Here is a 23088-nt window from a genome sequence, read left to right as displayed (position 1 = left end):
GTTTTTTCGGGATGAACGTAGACATTTTTGACGTCAGATATAAAAGAGGATCTTCACGCTTCAAACGAATGGCAACTTTGCGACCGAGACGTCACATAAACACCTTCAAATCACCAGTATATTACTAGAGCGAACACAAAAATAGTATCAGCAGCGACACCTCTTTTACGAGGACGGAAACTTATTTCCATACCCAATAATTAAAAAACCACCTTGATCAAAAAGTTCCCGGAATATATTCAGGAAATTAATGTTGAGAAAAAAAAAGGAATTCCTCAAAAGTGATATTGTCGTCTTCAATGCTTTCCCCATCAACTGCAATGCACTAATATCAGCGTTTGATCCAGCTCTCGATACATTTCTGGAACTCTATTTTCGGTATAGCCATCAGAGCCGTCTGCGATTTTTTCATTACTTCCTTTAGGCTGTTAAAGTACGTTATCCGTAGTGGTTTTTTGACTCGATCATTTGTTGATCACTCGATTTGTTTTCCAACAAATCTTTTCTGTTTTTGGCGGTCCAAATCGCGTGCAGGATGGTTGTTATCATATCAATCAGATATAACGAGGAGTTGCTGCGGATTTGCAAAGGGGAAGATGAGGATTTGAAAAGGAGAAGTTCGTCAAACTGCTACAACTCCAATGGTTAAGACATGCCATGTACATGAGTGAGGAACGTCTCCAAAAATTCTTCTTAAATTACAACGCAACAGTCACAAGATCTATGGGAAGGGCTAGAGAACGCTGGTCCGGCGACTTTATTGAAGATATCAGAAAATGCTGAAAATTCATAACTGGTGGTCTGCAGCCCTGAATCGTGTAACTTAGGCAATGCTATTTGAAGAAGCTAGAGCTCACCTCGAGCTGTAACACGGCCTGATGATGCTATTGATGACAGTAGCACTTCATTTACTTCGTAGACATTTTCTAATTCTAGTTAATTGCTGCTATTCAGCAATGGTTTATTTACTGCAGTTCCAATTACAAACTTTTGTGCCTACAATGCAGCTGTAATTTCTTAATTTATTACATTTTAAATTACCAACAGCGTTGTTGCCAACTTTTTCATCTACCCGAACTTGTTAGTCCATTTCTTTTGTTATTTGCTAGACGGCATTGCTTTCGGAAAGCAAACCACTTAAGGAAACAACAACAAAAATCCACTGAAATACTTTCCGCAGTGCCGGTGTGGCTGACATGCAGTTGAATGCGCTCATTTCGCAAATGAGAAATGCCTTCGCTAACCACATACACCTCTACAAACTCTCAAATTTCAGTGCACTAAAAACATATCCACACATACACACCAGCACATCCATGCATGCAAGTTACCTTTTAAGAAGCCTTACTGCCTGCCTACCAACTGCCTATTCGCAATCAATCCTTTGCCTACAAATTACTTTCTTCAGTTGTACTCGTACCTTCGCTGCTTTTTCTGCATTTTTACGCTTTTTAGCACATCTTAAGTGGTGAAGCAACACTGTTCTAGCTGCTCCACTTTGCCACTACCGCTAACTTGGCGTTGCACTTCAGTGCAGTTAATTATAATTAAGCCAAGTTGAAGTCGCGGCGTCGCACAGTGAGCAATACTCCTGCATTCACTTTGGCTTCCAACACATACTACACACGAGCACAAATACCTGTACATATGGCATGTTTAGAGGGCAATACATACAGTGAGATGCAGGCACAGGGTTTAACGTAGCGGCAAACACCTCGTTTAAGCTTTTTAACTCAGTTGCTTTCACACTTCTGCTTTTGATTCGTTGCATTAGATTCAAGCCGCTGGTGCGTTTATTACCATTGACACGTGGAGTTTCTCCGGCTTAGCAGTTTATGAGCAGTTGATTTAGTGCTATTGACTTCATTCGCCATATTTAGTGCTTAGAGTAGGTAGAGGAAAGTAAAATTTGTTCAACTGGTTAATTAATTTTTTGCCACAATTGCGTTTCTCGAAGTACCATCTTGAAAATGTAAAAAAAAAATTATAAATATTTTAAAAGTCAAGCTTAATTTAATTGTTTGTTCAATATACAAATTTTAACTCATAAATAACTGCAAAAGCCCATAAAATGGCCATCCTCCAATCAAATTTTGAAAGCGGATTTCAACATTGAGGTATTTTTTTGTGTACTTTCGTTTATAGTATCTTGTTTTGGGATATCAAAAATATGTATAAGAGTATTTGTATATGAAGTAGTTTCGGTTGGGTTAGGTGCAAATGGCTACAGAGGCATACATACAAACATATATAGGTCCGTTGCTGGGTCCATTGTGGAATCACATGAATCAATAGCGCCCTCCTATTCTATCTTAAAAGTTGAATTTTCACTGAATAATATTTTTTGCCCAGTCTTAGGAGCGTCTTATAGCTCATCCTGAATACATGAGTTAGGTTTCACTTGGTGTTTACACGGCACAGTTTGCAAATAAAATAGCCTTACATTCACATGCTTTCACTAATACATACATTCACAATTCTCTCGCAATGTTTTATACAGCAACGAGGTTCATAGAGCAACGACGTTCATTCTTTATCGTTCTAAACTTGTTGACCTTTGTGCTTCGTGTACGTTGAACATTTTAATTAAGAATCTGGACTAACATGTTTATAAAACACAGCTCGTGCGAAAATTCAAGCCAAATTACACATTTTTGCTGATTGGGTTCATTTAGATTTATTGGAATAAGTGGTCAAAACTTGGACTCATGAAATGGACCATGCAAGTCGTAGCCGCGGCGAACATATGCTGAATCCCATATTAAAAAAAATAAATACCATTAAATTATCTACCAGATTATAATAGAAAAAGTCATTTCAACAATACGAGGGGGTTCAATAAGTAGCCGTGATAGAAATGAGCACTCCTTTTTTCAAAAAATTGTTTGTTATTTTTCAACATAGTTCCCATTTAGAGAAATACACTTCCCCCAACGCTCCGGCCATTTTTCTAATCTCTCCAAAAAATAGGATTTTTCGAACTCTCCAAAATACGTCTCTGTCTCACCGATGACTTCCTCGTTTGAGCTAAATTTATTTCCCGCGAACCATTTATTCATGTTAGGAAACAAGAAAAAGTCACAAGGAGCTGGATCGGGTGAATACGAGGGGTGCGGCAGCAATTCATATCGCAATTCATCCATTTTGGCGGCGACAAATCCGGATGAATGCGCTCGTGCTTTGTCGTGATGAAACAGTACCTTCTTTTTCGCTCAATGCGGCCGTGTGTGCTTCAATTTTTTGTGAAAGCGGTCCAATAACTCTCTGTAGTATTGTCGAATGATCTTTTTTACTTTTTCTAAAAAATCCATAAGGATGACGCCGTTCCCATCCCAAAACAATCATCGCTTTGACCTTTTCGGCCGTTGGGACTGTCTACGCTTTCTTTGAAGCAGATTCACCAGGAGAAATCCATTGTTTTGAATGTTGCACAGTTTTTGGTGTATAATGATGAATCCAGATTTCAACAACGGTGACAACTCGACCCAAAAATTCATACGGGTCTCACTTGAATTGCTCCAAACCATTCTTCGAAGTTAACAGCCGTAGCCGTTTGTTGTTGCTTGTGAGCAACCGCGTCGCCCATCGGACCGATAATTTTTCCTTCGAAAACTTATTATGAAAAATATTAATTGCCGTTCCGGTCTATGGCCTCTGTTACTTCGCGCACTTTCGTTCGTCGAACAGCGAAAATCATGTCGTTGACTTTTTTCCTGGTTGCTCCTCATCAAAATGGGATGTTCTCCCCCGTTTAAATTCGTTGAACCAATATCTAAGTGTTGCCATAGATGACGAAGCGTCACCATAGACAGCATCCAACTTTGCTTTTATCTTCTTGCATTTTTCCTCATCCAAAAATGAATTACAAAAGTGAATTACTGAACGATCTCTTTTTCCATCTTAGCGAAAATCACGAAACACGTCTTACTCGAATAGCTGCAAGTCCAAACTAACCTATTTCTCAGTCTGATTTGGGGTTCGTTTTGCTGACGTTTGATAGATGACAGCACACGATGCTAACACCAACTGCCCTCAGGAACGCCCTCTGTCATTAATCACGGGTACTTATTGAACGCTCTCGTATTTCTGGTTTTTATTATTATTAAAAAAAAAACCCCTTGCATGTAAACATAAAAATAACAATTTCGAAAAGAATAACTGTGAACTTAATTATACATATATAATAGTAATTACTTCTATAATTATCTAAATCTAAAATTAAGAGGGGTAATTGGATAATTAGAGAATCACATTATGAAATGATAACGGCTTAAGCTTAAATAAATGCCTTCGGATTATATGTAAAGTTTTTTGGCCTAACACTATTCGGAATGCGGACTTGTGGCAGATTATCGAGCAAGAACCAATCCAAAAGGTGATAAGAAGCCGTAAATGGCGATGGATCGGGCACACTCCCAAAAAGAACAGGGGAAGCATAGGCAGAACAGCGTTGGAATGAAACCTCAAGGACACAGACGACCCGGCAACAGCAGTTAATAGAATAAGATGTAAATGTTTGGTTGAAGCCTTATGTTCCCAAGTGGAATAATAAAGAAATAAAAAAAATCACAATCACATTCACTGCATAGGGCTAAAGTAATCCTGCACTACCCTTTGTAAATACTTCTACCCATCGCAGCCCTGACACATTCAGTAATTGAATTCCAGAACATCGCAGTATTAATGAGAAACATCCGTGGTGAAGCCAAATAGGAATATTTGGTGAGAATCACACTTTGATGCCTGCTCCATCTCATCATGCACGTGAATTTGTTTTATTTTTCCTTTCGCGGAATCTGAACTTTGCTCTTGTAAGTTTTATTTCAGCAAATGGCTGACTACAACTTTTACTGCCACTACTTTTTGCAATGCGCAAACTCTTTATGAATTAAAAGGTCACATGTCTATTATACTCTATAATAAGCATCTAAAAGTAAGTCATACCTTTTCAAACTCGTATGTCGGCAACCGTTTGTATGCTACTCATATCAAATTTGTCTAGTGTCGTCACTTCTAATTAATCACTTCATTCAATAAATTTAGTTTTTATAAAAAAATTCATGAACTCTATTAATGCAACTATAACAGGAAATCAATACAACTGAGAAAAAAATGATACTTATTCCTTATACCTATACATGTACATATTCATTTGCATGTATTTATGAACTATTTTTCATTGAGATAACTTAATAACCGAGCATTTTTAATATCAACCTCAATTGATTTAAACCCATTTAACCTCATTTAACCTTAAATTCAAGTATGTCAACGATTTTTTTTTTGTAAAAAATGTGTATAAATAATATGCATAATACGTACTACATAAGTGCATATGTATGCATCCATAAGTTTGAACCCAGCAAACCGAAAATGGAGCGTTCAGAGAAAGAAGGTTTTAAATAACTCTTTTGAATAGAAGCCCACTAATTCTTTCCTTTTTCCAATAAATTTTTAATTTAAAAAATATATATTAACACATTGACTGCCAAGGCACTTTCAGCAAATAAGATGCTCTGGGCCACAGCATTTTTTTTTTAATTCTCATCAGAGACGTCAAAATTGGAATTTAGGGTAGTGCTGCTTAGAAACAGGCAGTTTTTAACTAATTAGTATGTCACACACATATGTTCGACGTGGCGCCTACCGACTTTTTTAACTCAGGGTCATGGCGGACATATATGCACGACAAAAACATTGGCTAAACATCAAAATACATCGTCGTCATACAAGCTCTACTTCGTTTTGCAAAAGCAAAACAATTGGGAGTATGTTGTTTTTGCAAACAAACACCAAACAACGTTATATGACGACAATGTATTTTGATGTTTGAATCCGTTATTTTTGCAAACAGAATTGGTTTTTGAGCTGCGCCGAAGCCACTATAACAGAAATTTCATGGGAAGCCATATATTTTATTATTGCAATAAAATCATATTTATCGTCAATCGTTGCTGTGTGACATGGCGAGAGAGAATAGTAGTCGTGTCGGACATATGTGTCCGACGTGGCGTAAACCGCATAGTGCAGTGTCACACATATATGGCCGACGTGGCAGTCAATGTGTTAATAATTTTTTTTTATATATTAATAATGTAATAAATGATATTTTAAATATTTGATTCAAAAATTTCTATAAAATTTTTTTTGTTTTCTGACACCAGTTATATTAATTCTGCTCAATGTGTGGACATCCCTTAATCCCCATGTAAGCTCTGTATCGTGCCAGCCAACAGGAAATAAGAGGCGAAGCCCACTTGTGAGAGAGCTAGAACGATCTGTCGCAGAAGGAATGTACACAGAACTAGGTACCTCATCAATTTAGACCAGACTCTCACTAGTGCAGTGGTCGGTATCATCACCAGATATTGCCTAATGGGAACGCATGTGGCTTCCCTCTAATAACTTCTGTCGCAACTACAGGAACGAGGCGGAGGTGCAAAGCGCTGCGCATTTCTTTTGCCTGTTCTTGCCAGAACGCGAGATCGCTGCCTAAATTCTTGCGTCTTTGGATATTTGGCAGGCTTAGCCTAAACAGCCATCCGGAGCATTTAATTCTTTCTCCTAACCTAACCTACCTTTTTTTTAAATTAGGTGGCGACATCAGTAAATTAAAGTTCTTTGGATTTCAATATCTTCTTAGATAACTTTCCTGTTAAACAAATACTTTAATAATTAATTCAGTTTTCGAAATAAAATATTAGGTTGGGAAAAGAAATCCACTATTTTTATTTTTATTTTGCGCAAATGGTTTAAAACTGTTTTATGACTAATCTTTAGCTACTGGGCGTTGCTACGACTTCTAACTGACGATCAGCTTTGATTATTTCTGTGATTTTATTGACATTTTTGATGACCGGTCTGCCTTTTCGAGGTGCATCTTTAACACCAAAAATGCCTGCACGGAATCGACGAAATCAAAATTGCACGTAAATAATTAGCTGTTGCTGTATTGGCACCATAAACACCATTTACAATTTCATTTGCATTTTCGCCTTTGTCAAAGAAAAACGCTAAAATATACCAAATCGCTTTGTTCACTTCCATTTTTAACATCCTGTAACTCACAACTGAATGGAAGAAACAAAAACCACCAATAGAATTTTTTTTAGTGTGAAATGTCACCGTGACAACGAACATAAACTTTAAATTGTTTACGAAGTATCGATAATTAGAGCCATCTACTGAGAAAATGATGGATTTCTTTTAGCTAAAGCTATGTACGTCTCTATTAGGGATATCAATCCTGGGGATTCGTGAGTCAATCGTTCAAATTGCGGTCTTGTTGAGTATAATTTTTCCATATCTGTTGCAATTAGTAAAATTTTCATCGCAGAAATCTCCTTTTTTGTGAAAAGAAAAACTTTATTTGAAACATTGGCTGACTTTTACGCGTTTGCAACATCTTTTTCATGTTCCAGCTGAACTTGTATTCGGCGGAGAATTCGCTAAACAAATATTAACCGACCGAAGCCAGTAGCGTAAAAGTAATTAAATTTGCTATCGGCCGCTATAGCCGAGTGGGTTGGCGCGTGAATTTCCGAATCTCCGCGCTTGAACATCAAATAGTACAAGAGAAAAAGTTTTTTGCAATAGCGGATCCCCTATTTCTACCATAAAAAAGCTTCTCATAAAAAATATCTGCCGTTCGGAATAGGCTTAACACTTAGGTCCCTCCATTTGAGGAACAACATCAAGACGCATGCCATAAAGAGGAGGAGGAGAAGTGTGCGCCTCAATTATTATTATATTATTATGATTATTACCTACGCCATATAAAAAATGAATTTTATTCAATTCAAACGTTTTAAATATATTTACAAAATTAAAAAAAAAATTTAAAGTTAAATTTGAAGTTAAATTTTTTTTTTAAGTTAAATTTTTGTTTTTTTAATTCAAAATTTAAATTTTTTTTTTTTTTTATTTAAAATTTTTGAAATTTTTTTTTTAGTTTTTCATTTTTTTTTTTTAATTTAAAACATTTTTTTTAATTTTTTTAGTTTTTTTATGCATTTTTGAAACTTAACATATTTGGAAAATATTGCAAAGCTTCGGCAAAGTAGTCAGAAAAGTGTCACTAACGGTTCTTATGGCCGGCTGGGAATGTATTTTTGCGAACCGTGACATACTTTTGAGCGCCACTTACATCAGACACTCACACAAGCAAATGCATGAGTGAAAAATGTTAACTTATATATTTTTACTACTCGACTGCACTAACATTTCGTCATGGCAATCTGTGAGAAGTTTCATATTTAAATTCGGTTGGTTTTTTTTGTTTCAATTTTTAAGGTGCGTGCAAATGTGCGCAATTTTATTGGCTATTAAAAACAGCAACATGGCCTAATTTCCTACTTCATTGCAACAAACTGTGACATACATAAATACTGTCATATCCTACTTTCAAGAAAGTGTATGTAAGAATTTATTTTACAAGAGCTCAGTGGAATTCTAAAAGGCGAAAATGGCTTTAAATGGGCCTTATGAGATCAAGGGTCATTCATGCATACACACATACATGCATATTTACATATACTATATGCATGTGTTGAAACTAGCGCAGTGAGCACATTAGAAGAACAGGACAAAATAATTGAATGCCCCATGAAAAATGGGGTTATGGATACTAATATACAAATTTATAATTAACTACGTTTGTATATTTCTGTTTTTACATACATCTGCGCCATGCCACGCTCTACAGCTATTTAGGTATTTTTCTTCATACTGAATGGAATAAGTTTTAAATGCCATAAAAGCCAGTTGGTGTGCCCACACCTGCGTGTAAGAGCATACATACATACATGCATGCATGTACATATATTGAGTGGCGTTTACGCGTATGTTGCAGATGTCAGTCTGTGCAAATGTCTCGGGCGCCATTGACAACACCCGAGAGGCATGTTAATGGGAACAGTCTGGTTGGGAAGAGCATTTTATGAATATTGTTAGCAACATGTGCTGCCAAAGTAATGAACGAGCGAGCAACATCTCGGCTAACTAGCGAATCGCACAGTTACAACATTAAAGGTAACAGTGATAATGGCAGCTGCAGCAGCAACAACACAAACCCCTACATATCTTCCCTTACAAGCAAAATAATCATAAAAATGCAATTATGAATGTCATTTCTATAAAATTTTCCACATTTACGGCAGCTAAAAAAAAGTGTAAAAATGATGCCAAAAGAGCAAAAGCTTTGGTTCTTTAAGTGCGCCATGTATGAGTAGTGAATACACATATGCACGTATGCACATACATACATACGTACGCCAGTTAAAAGTGCAAGATTATGGCTGAATTAAATTAGCATTAAAGCATCGAATGTCTTGCAAACCGCTTTAGTGCGTCGGCTACATTTTAATACTATAACAATTTGCTAATATCAGCAGCACACACACATGCATACTTAAATATCATATAACAGCAGCACGTGTTACGTATTATGTAATGGCTTTCAAATATTCTGATGCATTACCAATTTTTTGAGGTGGCGCATGAGTACGCTTTAATGCTTAAATATTTTTCCTTTTATGTCATAAAAATTGCCCAGCATATTTATGCCCATATGTCGACAGTGCGCGGCTGTGGGGCTAATAGAATAGCCATAAAACAAGCGCCACACACATCCTAAACGTTTAAAATGTTGCATACTTTAGGATGCGTTTATAGCTGGGATACTGTTGTTATACAGGGTGCGATATTTGGGGACCACTTGAGAGTAAAACTAATTAGCTTTTATTTTGAACAAAATTCAATGAAACTTTACGCATTTTTACACAACATAATTAATTTAATATATCCATATCTATAAAATCATACAATAAAATTTCCATCAGCTGCAATAACCTCCTTGATGCGGGTCCTTATTTATGTAAAGGGTGCTTAAATTTCAAGGGCCGATGTTGAATGTGAACCACACCTAAATGTCAAGTTTTTTTCTGCATTTCATTTGACATTTGTCAATCTCAGACTAACTCAATTTGAACCATGGAAAGATACACAGTCGAGTCAATGGTCAGAATGGTGGCGGGAAATGGCAACAGTGAATGACCAATTTTCGAAGAAAATAATCTTCAGTGATGATTGGGTTTCGTGTGAGGGATTCGTCAATAAGCAGAATTGCCGCATTTGGGCGAATGATAATTCAAGAGTGATTGCCGAAAATGCAATGCACCCACAAAGAGTGACTGTTTGGTGCGGTTTATGGGCTGACGGCATCATTGGGCCGTATTTCTTCCAGACTGAGGCCGGTCAGGCAGTTACTGTGAATAGTGTTCGCTATCGTGAGATGATAACGAACTTTTCATGGCTCGAATTGGAAGATATGGATGTGGGCGATATGTGGTTTCAACAGGACGGTGCCACTTGTCACACACCTAACGAAACAAAGGCTCTTTTGCGCGAAAAATTTGATGACCGAATAATCTCACGTCGCGGCGATGTCAATTGGCCGCCAAGATTATGTGATTTGACACTGTTGGACTTCTTTCTTTGGGGTTGTTTGAAAGAAAAGGTGTACACCGATAAGCCAGCAACAATTCAAGAGCTAAAGGATGAGATAATTCGGCACATTAACGGCATAGAACCTCAATTATGCCTCAGCGTCATCGAAAATTTGCCGATATTTTGTTCAATACGTAATTGAACCATACCAGTATTATCATAATAAAGGTAAATGATAATAATTTCCTAAAGAAATTGTATTTTATTCAAAATTAACACAGACCTTTGAGACTTAACCACCCTTTATATTGACAATCATGATATTAATTGCAACCTTCAGAGAAGCAATGCTGTCAAAAGGACTTTATTGGTTTCTGGCTCAACTACGCATAACCATCATCTCTTGGTGTGTGCAGGTAACACTCCTCTAATATGAGTTCCAGGACATAGGAACATAGAGCGAAATAAAATTGCTGATGAGCTTGTCAGGAAGGGGACTGAATTGGCCTCAGAGGCCTACTACCCGGTCATCGGCATCCCCGTGACAGTTGTTAAGGGGGAACTGCACAAATTAATGGGAGTAATGTAGCTGTGAAAGCCATGGTCTGTAAAGACTGTGAAGCTAATTGATGATGGTGATGATGAAGAGCATTCGGGAGAACTATTCCATGCAAAATAACAGAGCTATGACCGCGTGATCATAGGCGGTCGATACCGAATAATATGGAGTAAAATGTGCCTTCGAAACGGCACAGATGGATGCACAGTAAATGCATGTGCGCCAGGACCACAATGAAACACAACGGAAGGTATCCTTCTTCTTCTTCTTTATTATATGATTCAATCCTGTTCTTCAACAATTTTTGTACAAGACATCAAATTTGTTTGGATTCCATTGTATAATAGGTAAAAAATATTAGTTATCGATAGAGCTGAATGTCCAACACTTATTCTAACGATTGGTTGGGCGTCCGCGTGGCCTCGCAGTCATCGGCTTTACCGTCATTACTTATTTATTCAACCTATTGTGGGGCAGTCACAGCACGTGATTTTTCCATTCCCTTCTTCGTGGTCGATTCCACCTAACAATGTCTTGCGTGTCGTATATCGCTCTAATCTCTTCATTTCGCATAAAGTCTCTGCGAGCTTGTCCTGTGATGGATCGCAATGTGGCCATCTCAACCTTCTCCATTGCTTGTTGTGTTGCAGTTGGACGTGCTCGGGCTTCAACTACACTGGCCGAATGACCATTTCATAAATTCGGGCTTCGTCTTTTAAGTTTAGATGCTTCTTTCGATGATGTAATTATGGTACCCAAGTGGCAGCATGCCATTCACTGCGAGCTTACATCTGAGCGTCTGTTTAGATATTGTCATGCCAGTATCTTGACTTCATTTTTCTCTTGCCCGTGTAGATTTTGCAGCAGATATTTTCTCGTCCATAATCAGATTCGGTAGAATAAGACTTAGGCTGTCGACTTGTCTTATCCCTATTGCCACCTGTATTGGGGTTGATATTTCATTATTAGTCTTGAAGGAAGTGGTGTTTTCGGTGTTGAGATTTCTAATTACTGCCAGAACATTCTTGTGAATTTTGCGTTTTTTCGAGAATTTTAATTACATCTTTAAGCTAACCTTTTGGATGAGTTTGCGCAAGATAAAGATGGCATCTACTGTCGATGTACATATTTCGCCTGAATCTTTCTTTCTGCTCTTTTGCAATGCCGCAATGTAATGAGCTAATATTTTAGTAAAAAGGTTCCTGAGGAAAGCAATTGGACATTTTTTCCAATAGCTTTCGGAAGTGCCCACGTTGGCAATCTCAGGCACGAAACACCAAATCATAGAACACGTTTTTTCTAATAGCGGTCGCCCCTCGGCAGGAATGGCAAAACTCTGAGTGTAGCTCTGCCATGAAAAGCTTCTGATGAAAAACCATTTGCCGTTCGGAGTCGGCAGCAAAGCATATAAGTGCCAATTATATACTACAAGTATAAGTGTAGGTATATGTGACAGACATATGTGTTATCATAATGAATATTTCAGGAATTCCGGGTATAGTGTGATAGGAAAAATATATTCTAATAGGAAACCTTTTAGGTCATCAAAATTGTAAATTGCACCTGAAGAATGAACTTTACACAAAAGGTAGAGTCTATGGCCTCTCAGTCATAGTAGGGTAAAAATAATTTAAATGTTATGAAAGTTGTTTACTTTAAGAGTTATATATTTTATAGTACAATAAATGATTGAAAGAAATCTAAATCAGTGCTCGATTTAAGAAAAAATTACTTGGCTTAATTGAAACTCGTAGAACCAGAAAGACCTGCTAAAATTCCTTTCGTTGTGTTTCACCTAAAATCCCGCAAAATATTCATATCCCAACTTAAGTGGTTTTAGCAAATGCCATCAGACGTTTAAGCAGAACAATATCATTATGACTTTGTGACTGACAATAAAATAAATAACTGTCAGATAAGCGACACTAACGATGGGTGAAACGAATGGCTGGAATGAGGCGAGTATGTTGGCGAGAAAATGGCAAACTATTAAACGAATGCATTGACGAAAGGCATTCATTGTTGTAGAAGTTGAAAATCTAGAATATATTTAAATTGAAGGAAATGCATGTTGCATGCAACACATGTGTCATTATATGACGTGTTGACGGCAGTCGCAATATTAAGTAGAAAATAAGAAAGAAAGAAAGAGTTGCAGTTGCATTTCATAGCAAGTTAATGAAGTAAATTATAAAAAAATACACCTACATAAAAATGTAAAAAATTAAATATACATACGTATACTAAGCTCCTAGATGTATGCTGCCATTCGCATACCGATAGATGTGTCCTTTCACGGCGTTCAAAGTTGCGTTTGTTGGCGCGTTGTTTCGGAAATGAAAAATATTTATGACAATAAACTCGCCTGAATAAGCAAACAATTTGCATGAATGCCTGAAGAGTATAAATGAATGCGGGAGCGCAGGAATGAGTGACGGGATGACTGCCTATCTCACTTAATGTTTTAACGGTTGTGCGCTGTACTGAGCGTCGACTGCATTGACTGCCATTACAATTGTATGCAAAAATGTCTCCTATTCTTCAATGCCAGCGCTATTGCTCAATAGCTGTGCGCTCGGCCACACGCCTGAGCGGGTGGTTGCACGGTTGACTGAATGACAGTGAGCTGTTTGTTTCATTGTCCTTGTAATGAATGCTTTGTTGTGTTTTTGGTGTTTGCATTATTGAGATTTCCATTTTCATTATGATACGTGGCAGGTTGCAAACGGGTTGGGAGCGACGTGTGGTGGTGAAAGCGAGTGAAGTGCTTTCAAAAGGATTGCTGGAAAAGTAGTCGGTTTAAGATATGAGAAGCCTCTCTAACAATGAATGACAATTTGAATGGTAAATGGGGCATAATGGGCCATACCTACAAAGCCAATCATCAGTTGTGTCTTTAAAGCATATGGAATGTCTTAAAGAGCTCGAAACTTGAAACCGACTTGAGTAGAAGGAATCGATCAATTCGGGTGGCATATTTATAAGAGCAACTACTAAATTAATCACTTTCATATGAAAATATTAAAAAAAATTGTTTTTAAAATGAAATAGAAAAGGCAGAAAATTTTCAAAGTTGTGCGGTGAAAGTACTAAATGAGAGAATAAAAGCAAAAAATGCATTTAAAATGTGACAGCAGCGTGTGCTAGTCGATTCTAACATGACCTAAACGTCATAAACCAAGCTTAGACATATGTATGGTAAACAAACTGCTTCGAAACATTAGTGATTTTGATTTGGTATCGTATACTTTTGGTTTTGTGAAAATGTCTGATTTTGTGCCGAATAATCGTCATTTGCGGGAAATGTTGATTTTGCTCATTCGAAAAAAACGGCGGCTGAAGCGCATCGAGGGCTACAAAAAATTTATGAAGATGCTGCTTTAAGTGAAACAACGTGCCGAGATTGGTTCCGTCGCTTCAAAGACAGTGATTTTAATGTTGACGACCGTCCGCGTGAAGGGAGACCAAAAACCTTCGAAGACGCTGAATAGGAGGCATTGCTCAATGAGGATCCGTGCCCAACGCAAGAAGAGCTTGCTTCAATATTAGGAGTTAACCTCCAATCCATTTCCAAGCGATTGCATGCTTTGGGAATGATTCAGAAACAGGGGACTTGGGTTTTTTATGAGCTCAAACCAAGAGATGTTAAATGTCATTTTTTCGCCTGTGAGCAACTGCTCCAGTAGCAAAAAAGGAAGAGTTTTCTTCACCGCATCGTGACGGGTGATGAAAAATGGATTCATTACAGCAATCCAAAGAAAAGAAAGTCTTGGGGACTGCCCGGTCATGCTTCTATGTCATCGCCTCTGCCGAATATTCACACTACGAATGTTAGGCTATGTATTTGGTGGGACCAAGTTGGTGTTATTTATTATGAACTGTTAAAACCAAGCAAAACCATCACTGGTTCGACTTCAATTGATGCGATTGAACCAAGCACTGCTGAAATACGCTGAGAGGCATGAAAAAGAGATTTTACAGCATGACAACGCTCGGGCTCACGTTGTCAAACTCGTTAAAACCTACCTGGAAACACTGAAATGTCAAGCCGTACCCCACCCGCCATATTCTCCAGATATTGCGCCGTCCGATTATCACCTGTTCCGATCGATGGCACGTTACGATGGGTCTGGCGGTTAACGAGTGTAAGACGGAGCATATGCTGTCCTCTAGGAAAGATACACGGCATTTCAGCGGAAATTGTATGCATCTTGGCCCCGCCATCACAACAACAAACGATGTCAGCCTGGAGACGACGAATCACGCTTGCTAATAGGTGCTACTATGATTTCGGTAAGCAAATGTGTAGCAGAGACCTCTCTCGCCCGACAAAACTAACATTCTGCAAGACGCTCATCTTGCCCGTGCAACTCTATGGCGCTGAAGCATGTCCCAGACTGATGTAGCCGCTCATGAGGTATTCGAGAAAAAGATAGTGCGGAAAATCTTCAATCTTCTTCTTGTTTGCGATAACTACTACCACCAAATGAATCACCAGCTGTATGAGCTCTACGACAATGTGGACAAAGTGAAGCGCATCAATATTCAGTGATTGCTCTGACTGGGTCACGTCGAGCGTATGGATGCAGAAACTCCAGAGAAGAAGGTGTTCGGATGGAAAGTTAGAGAACAACGACGTAGGGGAAGACCATATATATATATATAACACAGGCCGACAAAATTTAACCAACATTCAGACCCAGAAACCAGACTATATATTTCCGAAGGTTTATGATGCGCTGAATCCAAATCTGGCCTCAGAATTGCTCTATTAGTTTGAGTTTTCGAGATATCCTATCCTATCCATTTTTTTTCGCAGAGATATCGCATTTTGAAATTTTCATGTTTCGAAATTTTCCTACACCTGAAAATCGATTAAGATAACATAGACATGATATATTCGATTACTAATTTTCTTGAATTGAGTCTTATTTTTCTTAAAATTTTGTCTCACACCATAAGTGTGCTGACTCACCACATCCCTACACTATCTAACCTTTGGGTACCGAGTCACACACAGCCCTAACCCCTAGAAACCAACATACCGCGAGCAGGCTAACCCACATAACCGCAAGCAGGCTTTCCCACAAACTCCAAATTTACATACTATTAATCCATATATTTCAGGCCCTCAAACCCAAGAAAATTAGTAAGCGACTATATCATGTCTATGTTATCTTAATCGATTTTCAGGTGTAGGAAAATTTCGAAACATGAAAATTTCAAAATGCGATATCTTTGCGAAAAAAAATGATATTTGAGCAAACAAAACGCCATTTGAAAAAAGAAGGATTGTATTTAAAGATGCCATCCTTTAATTTTGGTGAAAGAAAACATCTGCAAGGCTACATAACCTCAAATATGGGCAAAAATGGGGTTTTTTGCACTTTTAGGTTAGGATATCTCGAAAACTCAAACTAATAAATTAATTTTAGTTATCAATCCGAATTTTGCATGGACAGAGAAGCAGATATTAGTTTAAATTATTTCGGATACTTTTCCTTGTAGACTAGTGTAATTGGCGCACAAATGGAGGGACCTACAGTTTTAAGCCGACTCTGAAAGGCAGATATTTTTATGAGGAGCTTTTTCATGGCAGAAATATACTCGGAGGTTTGCTATTGCCTGCCGAGGGGCGACCGCTATTAGAAAAATGTTTTTCTTAATTTTGGTGTTTCACCCAGATTCGAATCGACGGTCTCTCTGTGAATTGCGAATGGTAGTCATGCACCAACCCATTCGGCTACGGCGGCCGCCAGGGGAAGACCATGACTCCGATAAAAAGACTCAGTCGAGGGAATCCTATTATTGCTTGGTCTAGCAAATTGGAGAATGCGCTCGCAAAGCAGAGACATTTGGCGGGTCTTGTTGCAGTTAAAGTTAATCCGAAACAAAAAATGTTAGAAATAAAAAAATGTTTTTTATTAGAAAAGCTCTGTGATCCAAGTATTTCGAAAATGGTATTAAAAATGTCTGCAAATCCTTTTATTTATTAGCTTATCATTAAAAAAGGATGTAAATGGAAAACAATTTCAAAAAAATTTAATACTTATCAGATTTATTCGATGATGCAAATTTTAGTACCGATTCATTTAAAGTCAAATATATTGGGTTCTTTTTGATACCTTTCGACATGTTTTTTTTTTGATTTTTTCGAGTAAAATATTATTTAAAAAATGTTTTTTTTTATTTATGTTTTTGGTCAAAATTTCCGGGTAACTTCGTTTTTTATTTGTAAAAACCCCCCGCTCAGATTTTTTGCTGAGATTATGGGGCCGCCGTGGCCGAATGTGTTGGCGCGTGACTACCATTCGAAAGTGTGCAAATGATAGAAAGTTTTTTCTAATAACGGTCGCCTCTTGGCAGCTAATGGCAGACCGCTTAGTGTATTTCCGCTTTGAAAAAATTTCTAAAATCATCTGCCGTTAGGAGTTCACGGTCTTGCAAAAAAAAATAATTGGCGCGTACACTTCTGTTAGGTGTTTGGCCGAGCTCCTCCTCCTATTTGTGGTGTGCGTCTTGTTGTTGTTCCACAAATGGAGGGACCAACAATTTCAAGCCGACTCCGAACGGCAGATATTTTTATGAGGAGCTTTTTCATGGCAGAAATACACTCGAAGGATTGCCATTGCCTGCCGAGGGGCGACCGCTATTAGAAAAATGTTTTTTATTAATTTTGCTTTCACCGAGATACGAACCAACGACCTCTCTGTGAATTCCGAATGGTAATCACGCTTCAACCCATTCGGCTACGGCGGCCGAAACATACTTTAAAAAAGAGTTCGAATGTACAACACAAACAAATATATCAAATTTAAACTAAATAGTCAATTATTTTTAGTCAATTTCGTACTTTAAATATTTAGAATTGAAAATGTATTTTTCATATGCATTAAACCACACACAAAGTCTGCTCTTAATAAAAACAATCAATCTGAATTTAAGCTACTTAAATTAATTGAATTTCAGTGCATTTCATGATGTATATTTTTAATACCGAAAATCGAATTTTAATGCGAAAAATCAATTATAACCACAGACCGAGGATATTCGCTTGAATACGTGGTGGTTGTGTGCTCCTAGGCGCATAAAAATATAACCACTAGCCCAACGTACATAAATGCACACCCGCACACGCACACCCACACACATATATGTATATTAAAATACCATCGTTAATCCCTCCCCCAGCGCAAGCTCGAACAATACAACTTGTTATATGATGGACTTATTTACATCTTCTTGTCAGTCCATTTTTATCCATATTCTCAATTTAACTGATTTTTCCCATTTATACACTTATCATGCTCTCTCTCTCTCTTTCTTTCTTGTTCGTTTTTTTCACAGATTTTTTAATCCATTGTGTACAGTTTTTGTGCACCGATTGTTATCAATAACTGCGGTTACGCCATCAACAACAACAGCAGCAACATCGTTAAGTCAGCATAACCACCACCAACAGCAACAACAAATCGTTTTTCTGTTGGACAATGCAAGCAGGCGAACTATGAGGTAACTCCACAGGCAGCCACAATCGAAAATACCAAAAGCAAAAAAAAAAGTGAAAGGCAAATCATTTGCTCAAACACACGGTATACATACAAACAAGTACTCGAGCCTAATCCTAGGCGTTTGGGCAGAAAGCCGACAAAGAATAAACAACTCCGCCTAAAAAATATTATATAAACACACACACTTTTACGTACACACACACACACACACACCAATGAAAATGCATATGACGCACGCCACATCCACGCTGGCTTAGGTCTTGCCGGTTAAGGCGCTTTATTGAAATAATCCTGCCGTTGAATCCTGCTTGAAAAAGAGCATAAAAAAGTCAAGTTGAAATTTCTGAAATAAATCCATCACTGCGCTGGAATTTCGCAAGAGCGATAGTGGCCGCATTCACTCGCTACAACAGGCAACGGCAATTGCGTCACACTCATCTATTTCTGGCGCGTATCCTTGAAATTCCAATAATTCTTATTTTTCGCCAGCCGGTTTACTATTAAATTTCCATCATTGCGTTTTTATATTTTACGCCGACGTGCCCCGAGCACAACCACCATCCACACCATCTTCACTCGCAGCAGCAGCAGCAACACCATCACCACCATCAACAGCAACAGCAGCAGCACCAGTTGTCGGCTCATCTGCACACCACACATCCACTGTTCAAGCAATCACCGCCGAAGGTTGTGCTCCTGCCATCGCCTGCGACTCGCCTTTTCTCCCCGCACGCACACACCCATCCCACACGTTGTGAGACGGAGACACCTCCACCTTACGCTTCCAAAATAACCGCTATAACGGCTAACAACATCATAAGCAGCAGTGCGGCCAGCAGCCCTAACAGCTTCTACAAGCACACGGCGACACATTTTCTTAACGTCGCCGACACAATGAAGATGTCAAAGCTGTCCAATCAGACGAACTCGCAGGATCCACAGGCGGTGAATTCACGAATCTTTGTGGGCAATTTGAATACGTTCCAGTGTTCAAAGACAGACGTAGAACGAATGTTTCAGATCTATGGTCGGTTAGCGGGTAAGTCAAAATGGAAAATTTATTTCAATACGAATTGCATCCATCACTTGAAAATTAATGAGATTATTTTTATTTTTTAATTGCATATTTTCAGGTATATCAATGCATAAGGGCTATGCATTCGTACAGTTTACGAATCCGTTTGATGCACGCAATGCTTGTCATGGCGAAGATGGACGCACGGTGCTGAGCCAAACTTTGGGTGAGTAGCGGAATGTCATTTTAGGGAGGCGCATAAAACGCGATTTGCAGACGATACAAAACCTTTAATACCGAAAGTCATGCCATGATTCCTAAACATATTTACTCATAACAAGGAGCGAATCGGAGACATTTATCAAAATGCCTTAAGTCTTGATTCGATTTGGGCTTGTTAGGCCGCGGTCGTTCACGCAATGTGAACTAAGAGAGTTCGATTTCCTGTAATTGTTGTGGGACTGAATTCTTCGGCTGCTTTTGAAATGCCGTAAGAACATTGAATGGCAAGGATAATATATTACAAGGCTTGCCTTTCATCTATTGTGAAGAATGAAATTGAGCGAGTAACTTCAACGTCACCGGGTACTCTGCAGTAGAATTCTGTCCACTCATTTCACACGCATTCCCACACTCGTCCAACAGGTTATTTTTTGAGTTCAATAAAGCAACATGAGCGAAAGCCGTAAACGTAAACAATCCCTTTTCATTACCCCGTTGACGCCTCTCAGCCCTCCAGCTTTCGAGTTCGCTGAGAGTCGGTTAAATTCACTCTTTAATAACAATAAAAATGTCAAAAAATACAACAAATACGTCAGCAAATCAGCTGATTCTGTCAAATTCACTGAGAGCGGAATAGTAGTTCACGGATGTCGCCACCTGCACATTTTTGTCTTCTGAGTTTTCTTTCGGTTTTAGCTATAATTACTAATTTGAATGGAAAAAATCTGGGAGGATGGTCAAGCGCTTCGAAACCACATGTAAGGTAGCATCATTGTGCAAAAGAAGATCAGTTCCAGGAGAATACCCCACTCACTGCGGCTAGTGAAGTGAGGTGATCGGCATTCACCCATCATGCGCTGATCGTTCAAAATAGACCTAAGTGGTTGGAAACTGTACACAAACTATTTCTGCGATTTTCTTATTATTCAAATGTACAACCTCCAGAGAAAGTTTTTCGTACGATGTCCGAATATATCGTATCAATTGACTGGCCTGATCGATTATCCTTTTCATCTGAATAAAGAATATACGTGGCATCTTTTCCGGCCCCTGACCTAATTTATCGGAGTATCAGTTCTTGCGATCAAAATCGGAGGAAGCAGATTTTGCCACTACTGTCGTTGTTGTAACTGAGAGTGAGATCCTAGGGGCAATTGAGGTTAACCCCCATTGAGGATGATGTAGATTTTACTATTTACAAAAACCATCCGCTTCTCTTCTTCTGCGCCTCCGCAACACTGCAGAAGAGCTTGTATTTATCCAAGGACCTTGGGTAGTAAGAAACAGGATTTGCACTTTCCACTTGATGCCTATCAGGTGAGGAGAATACAGGCCGTTGGTAGAACCAGAGCTCGTACTCTTATTAAGAAAACATTTATACTCATTTAATCTGTCAATACTGTGCCAAGGATATAGTGAACCGGATACATGTATCGGGTTTTTCAGTAAGAGCGCTTCAACTTTTGAACTTTTTTGAATAAAACACAAACGGTTTGAATTTTTTAACTAATTTTTTTTTTATTATCGAGTTTGAAATTCGATTTCTTTTGCATGATCACCGCGTGCACGTTTTACGAAGTCCAATCGTTGAACCCAATTTTCGACCACTCTTTTGCATAAATCGGCCGAAATTCCAGCAATTTCGCGTTCAATATTGGCTCTGAGCTCACAAATCGTCGCCGGCTTGTTACTGTAGACCAATGACTTCACATAACCACAAAACGGGACGACTTGTTAAATGGACCGTAAAATGGCCGTAATGCTCTTAAAGTAGCAGCAACAGAACGATTATTTTCATAAAAAATTTGCACGATTTGCAATCGTTGCTCAAGTGTGTAGCGTTCCATGATGAAATGTATACTAATGAAGTTTACAAATGACAAGCGAAAAATAAAAAATATTGCGTCGTTCGCCCTCCCTATCGGAAAAAAGTTGAAGCGCACCTATTGAATAACCTTATACAAGGGTGCAAGGGTGCTGGAGGACGCACATTGCAAGAAGCCTTCCAGATAGCTCTGACCATGTTTCCTTTTAACACTCTTGGGTAGCTTCCAGCTTCTCATGTTACAAAAATAGGAGGAGGAGGATGGGCTGGAAAAAATACAAAAGCATCAGTGTCAACCTCACTTCGCAAATACGCTTCTCTCATTACGCTGTACCATTAAACTGAGAACGCTTCTAGGACAAGGTCCTATAGGCCGCCGAAAGGGCAAGAGAACACCACCCAGGTAGAATCCGGAGATTCCCGCCTTGCTGTTGGACAACAGACAGATGCTTATCCTAGCAAAACAACCGGTTCGGGGCAAGCTTATAGGGATGCCCTCAAAATGTCTAAAGGGCAATACTCAAGGCGGGCTCATCTCCACTATACTCAGGGTCATACTCCCCCACCGCCCTCATTCAAAACGCTTATAATTAAAAGATGGACTAAAAACCTCGCATAGTTTACTGGCTGTACACTGCACTTTTTGAGACCTATACTCTTCTTCGGGGTCACTGTTTGGTGGTTATAATTGATATGATATGAAATATGATATTCAAATGAAAAATGGAAAATGGAAAGGGTACAAATTACAGCATCCATGCTCATTACCGGAGCGCTGCCTTGCACCCAACCAAGTCTCTTGAGTCTCTATTAGATCTTCTTCTCATATATATTTATGCCAAATTCCAGTCTAGTTACAATGTAATCAGACTGAATACTTAAGTAATTTGAAGAAATTTCACTTTTGGGCGTTCGAAATTTCTCGGAACCCTTCCGGGAGCTAGATTACACTGCTCCCCAATTCCGTTTTGAATATAACTTTCCCACACGAGTCCCATAAAGAATTAAATAACGTTAAGAATCTCGAGCCAGTGCCAGTGGCTAGCTACGCTGTGGGCTTAATACTAAATGATAAGGTTAGGAACGACAACCACTCTCAAGTGTTGCAGCTGAAATTCACGCAATTTAAAAATTAAATCACACAAATTAGAAATTAAAATCATCTCATTAATTTGCCAATCCGTTCTGAAAATCCTATAGATTTTTTCCTTAATAGATTTTTTTTCTATTTTCAACCAACATTCCAATAAATCTCTTTTCTCCTGAATGACTCAACCTTTTTAAATTCATTTACAATAAATACATTTTTCTCATTAAATCCTTATACTAGCACTATATTTAATTTTATTTACGATTTCCTTCTACCAAAGTTTCAACAACCTAACCTACTTAGTTTTAAAATAGGCGACCAATTGGCCGTCTAAAACTTTTACTGCTTAATCTGTTTCTTGTAACTGCCACTTTTAATGGCTTCACTGACTGCGAAAACAAGGTTGGCGTGGTATGTAGT

General features: G+C 38.4%; 1 protein-coding gene across 2 annotated transcripts in view; it reads left to right on the top strand.

Moving 5' to 3' along the window:
• Positions 1-23088, top strand: part of LOC128861532 (putative mediator of RNA polymerase II transcription subunit 26) — a 273455-nt gene that overhangs the window by 176633 nt on the left and 73734 nt on the right. For both annotated transcript variants that reach the window (XM_054099730.1, XM_054099731.1), the window contains exons 4-5: positions 18353-19555; positions 19650-19757. In XM_054099730.1, the coding sequence (XP_053955705.1) occupies positions 19411-19555; positions 19650-19757 (253 nt within the window). In that variant the 5' untranslated portion in view covers positions 18353-19410. The remainder of the gene's footprint in view (positions 1-18352; positions 19556-19649; positions 19758-23088) is intronic.

The sequence above is a fragment of the Anastrepha ludens genome, chromosome 4 (assembly GCF_028408465.1).
Source record: "Anastrepha ludens isolate Willacy chromosome 4, idAnaLude1.1, whole genome shotgun sequence".
Lineage (NCBI taxonomy): Eukaryota > Metazoa > Arthropoda > Insecta > Diptera > Tephritidae > Anastrepha > Anastrepha ludens.
This window is presented reverse-complemented; position numbering and strand designations above follow the sequence as displayed.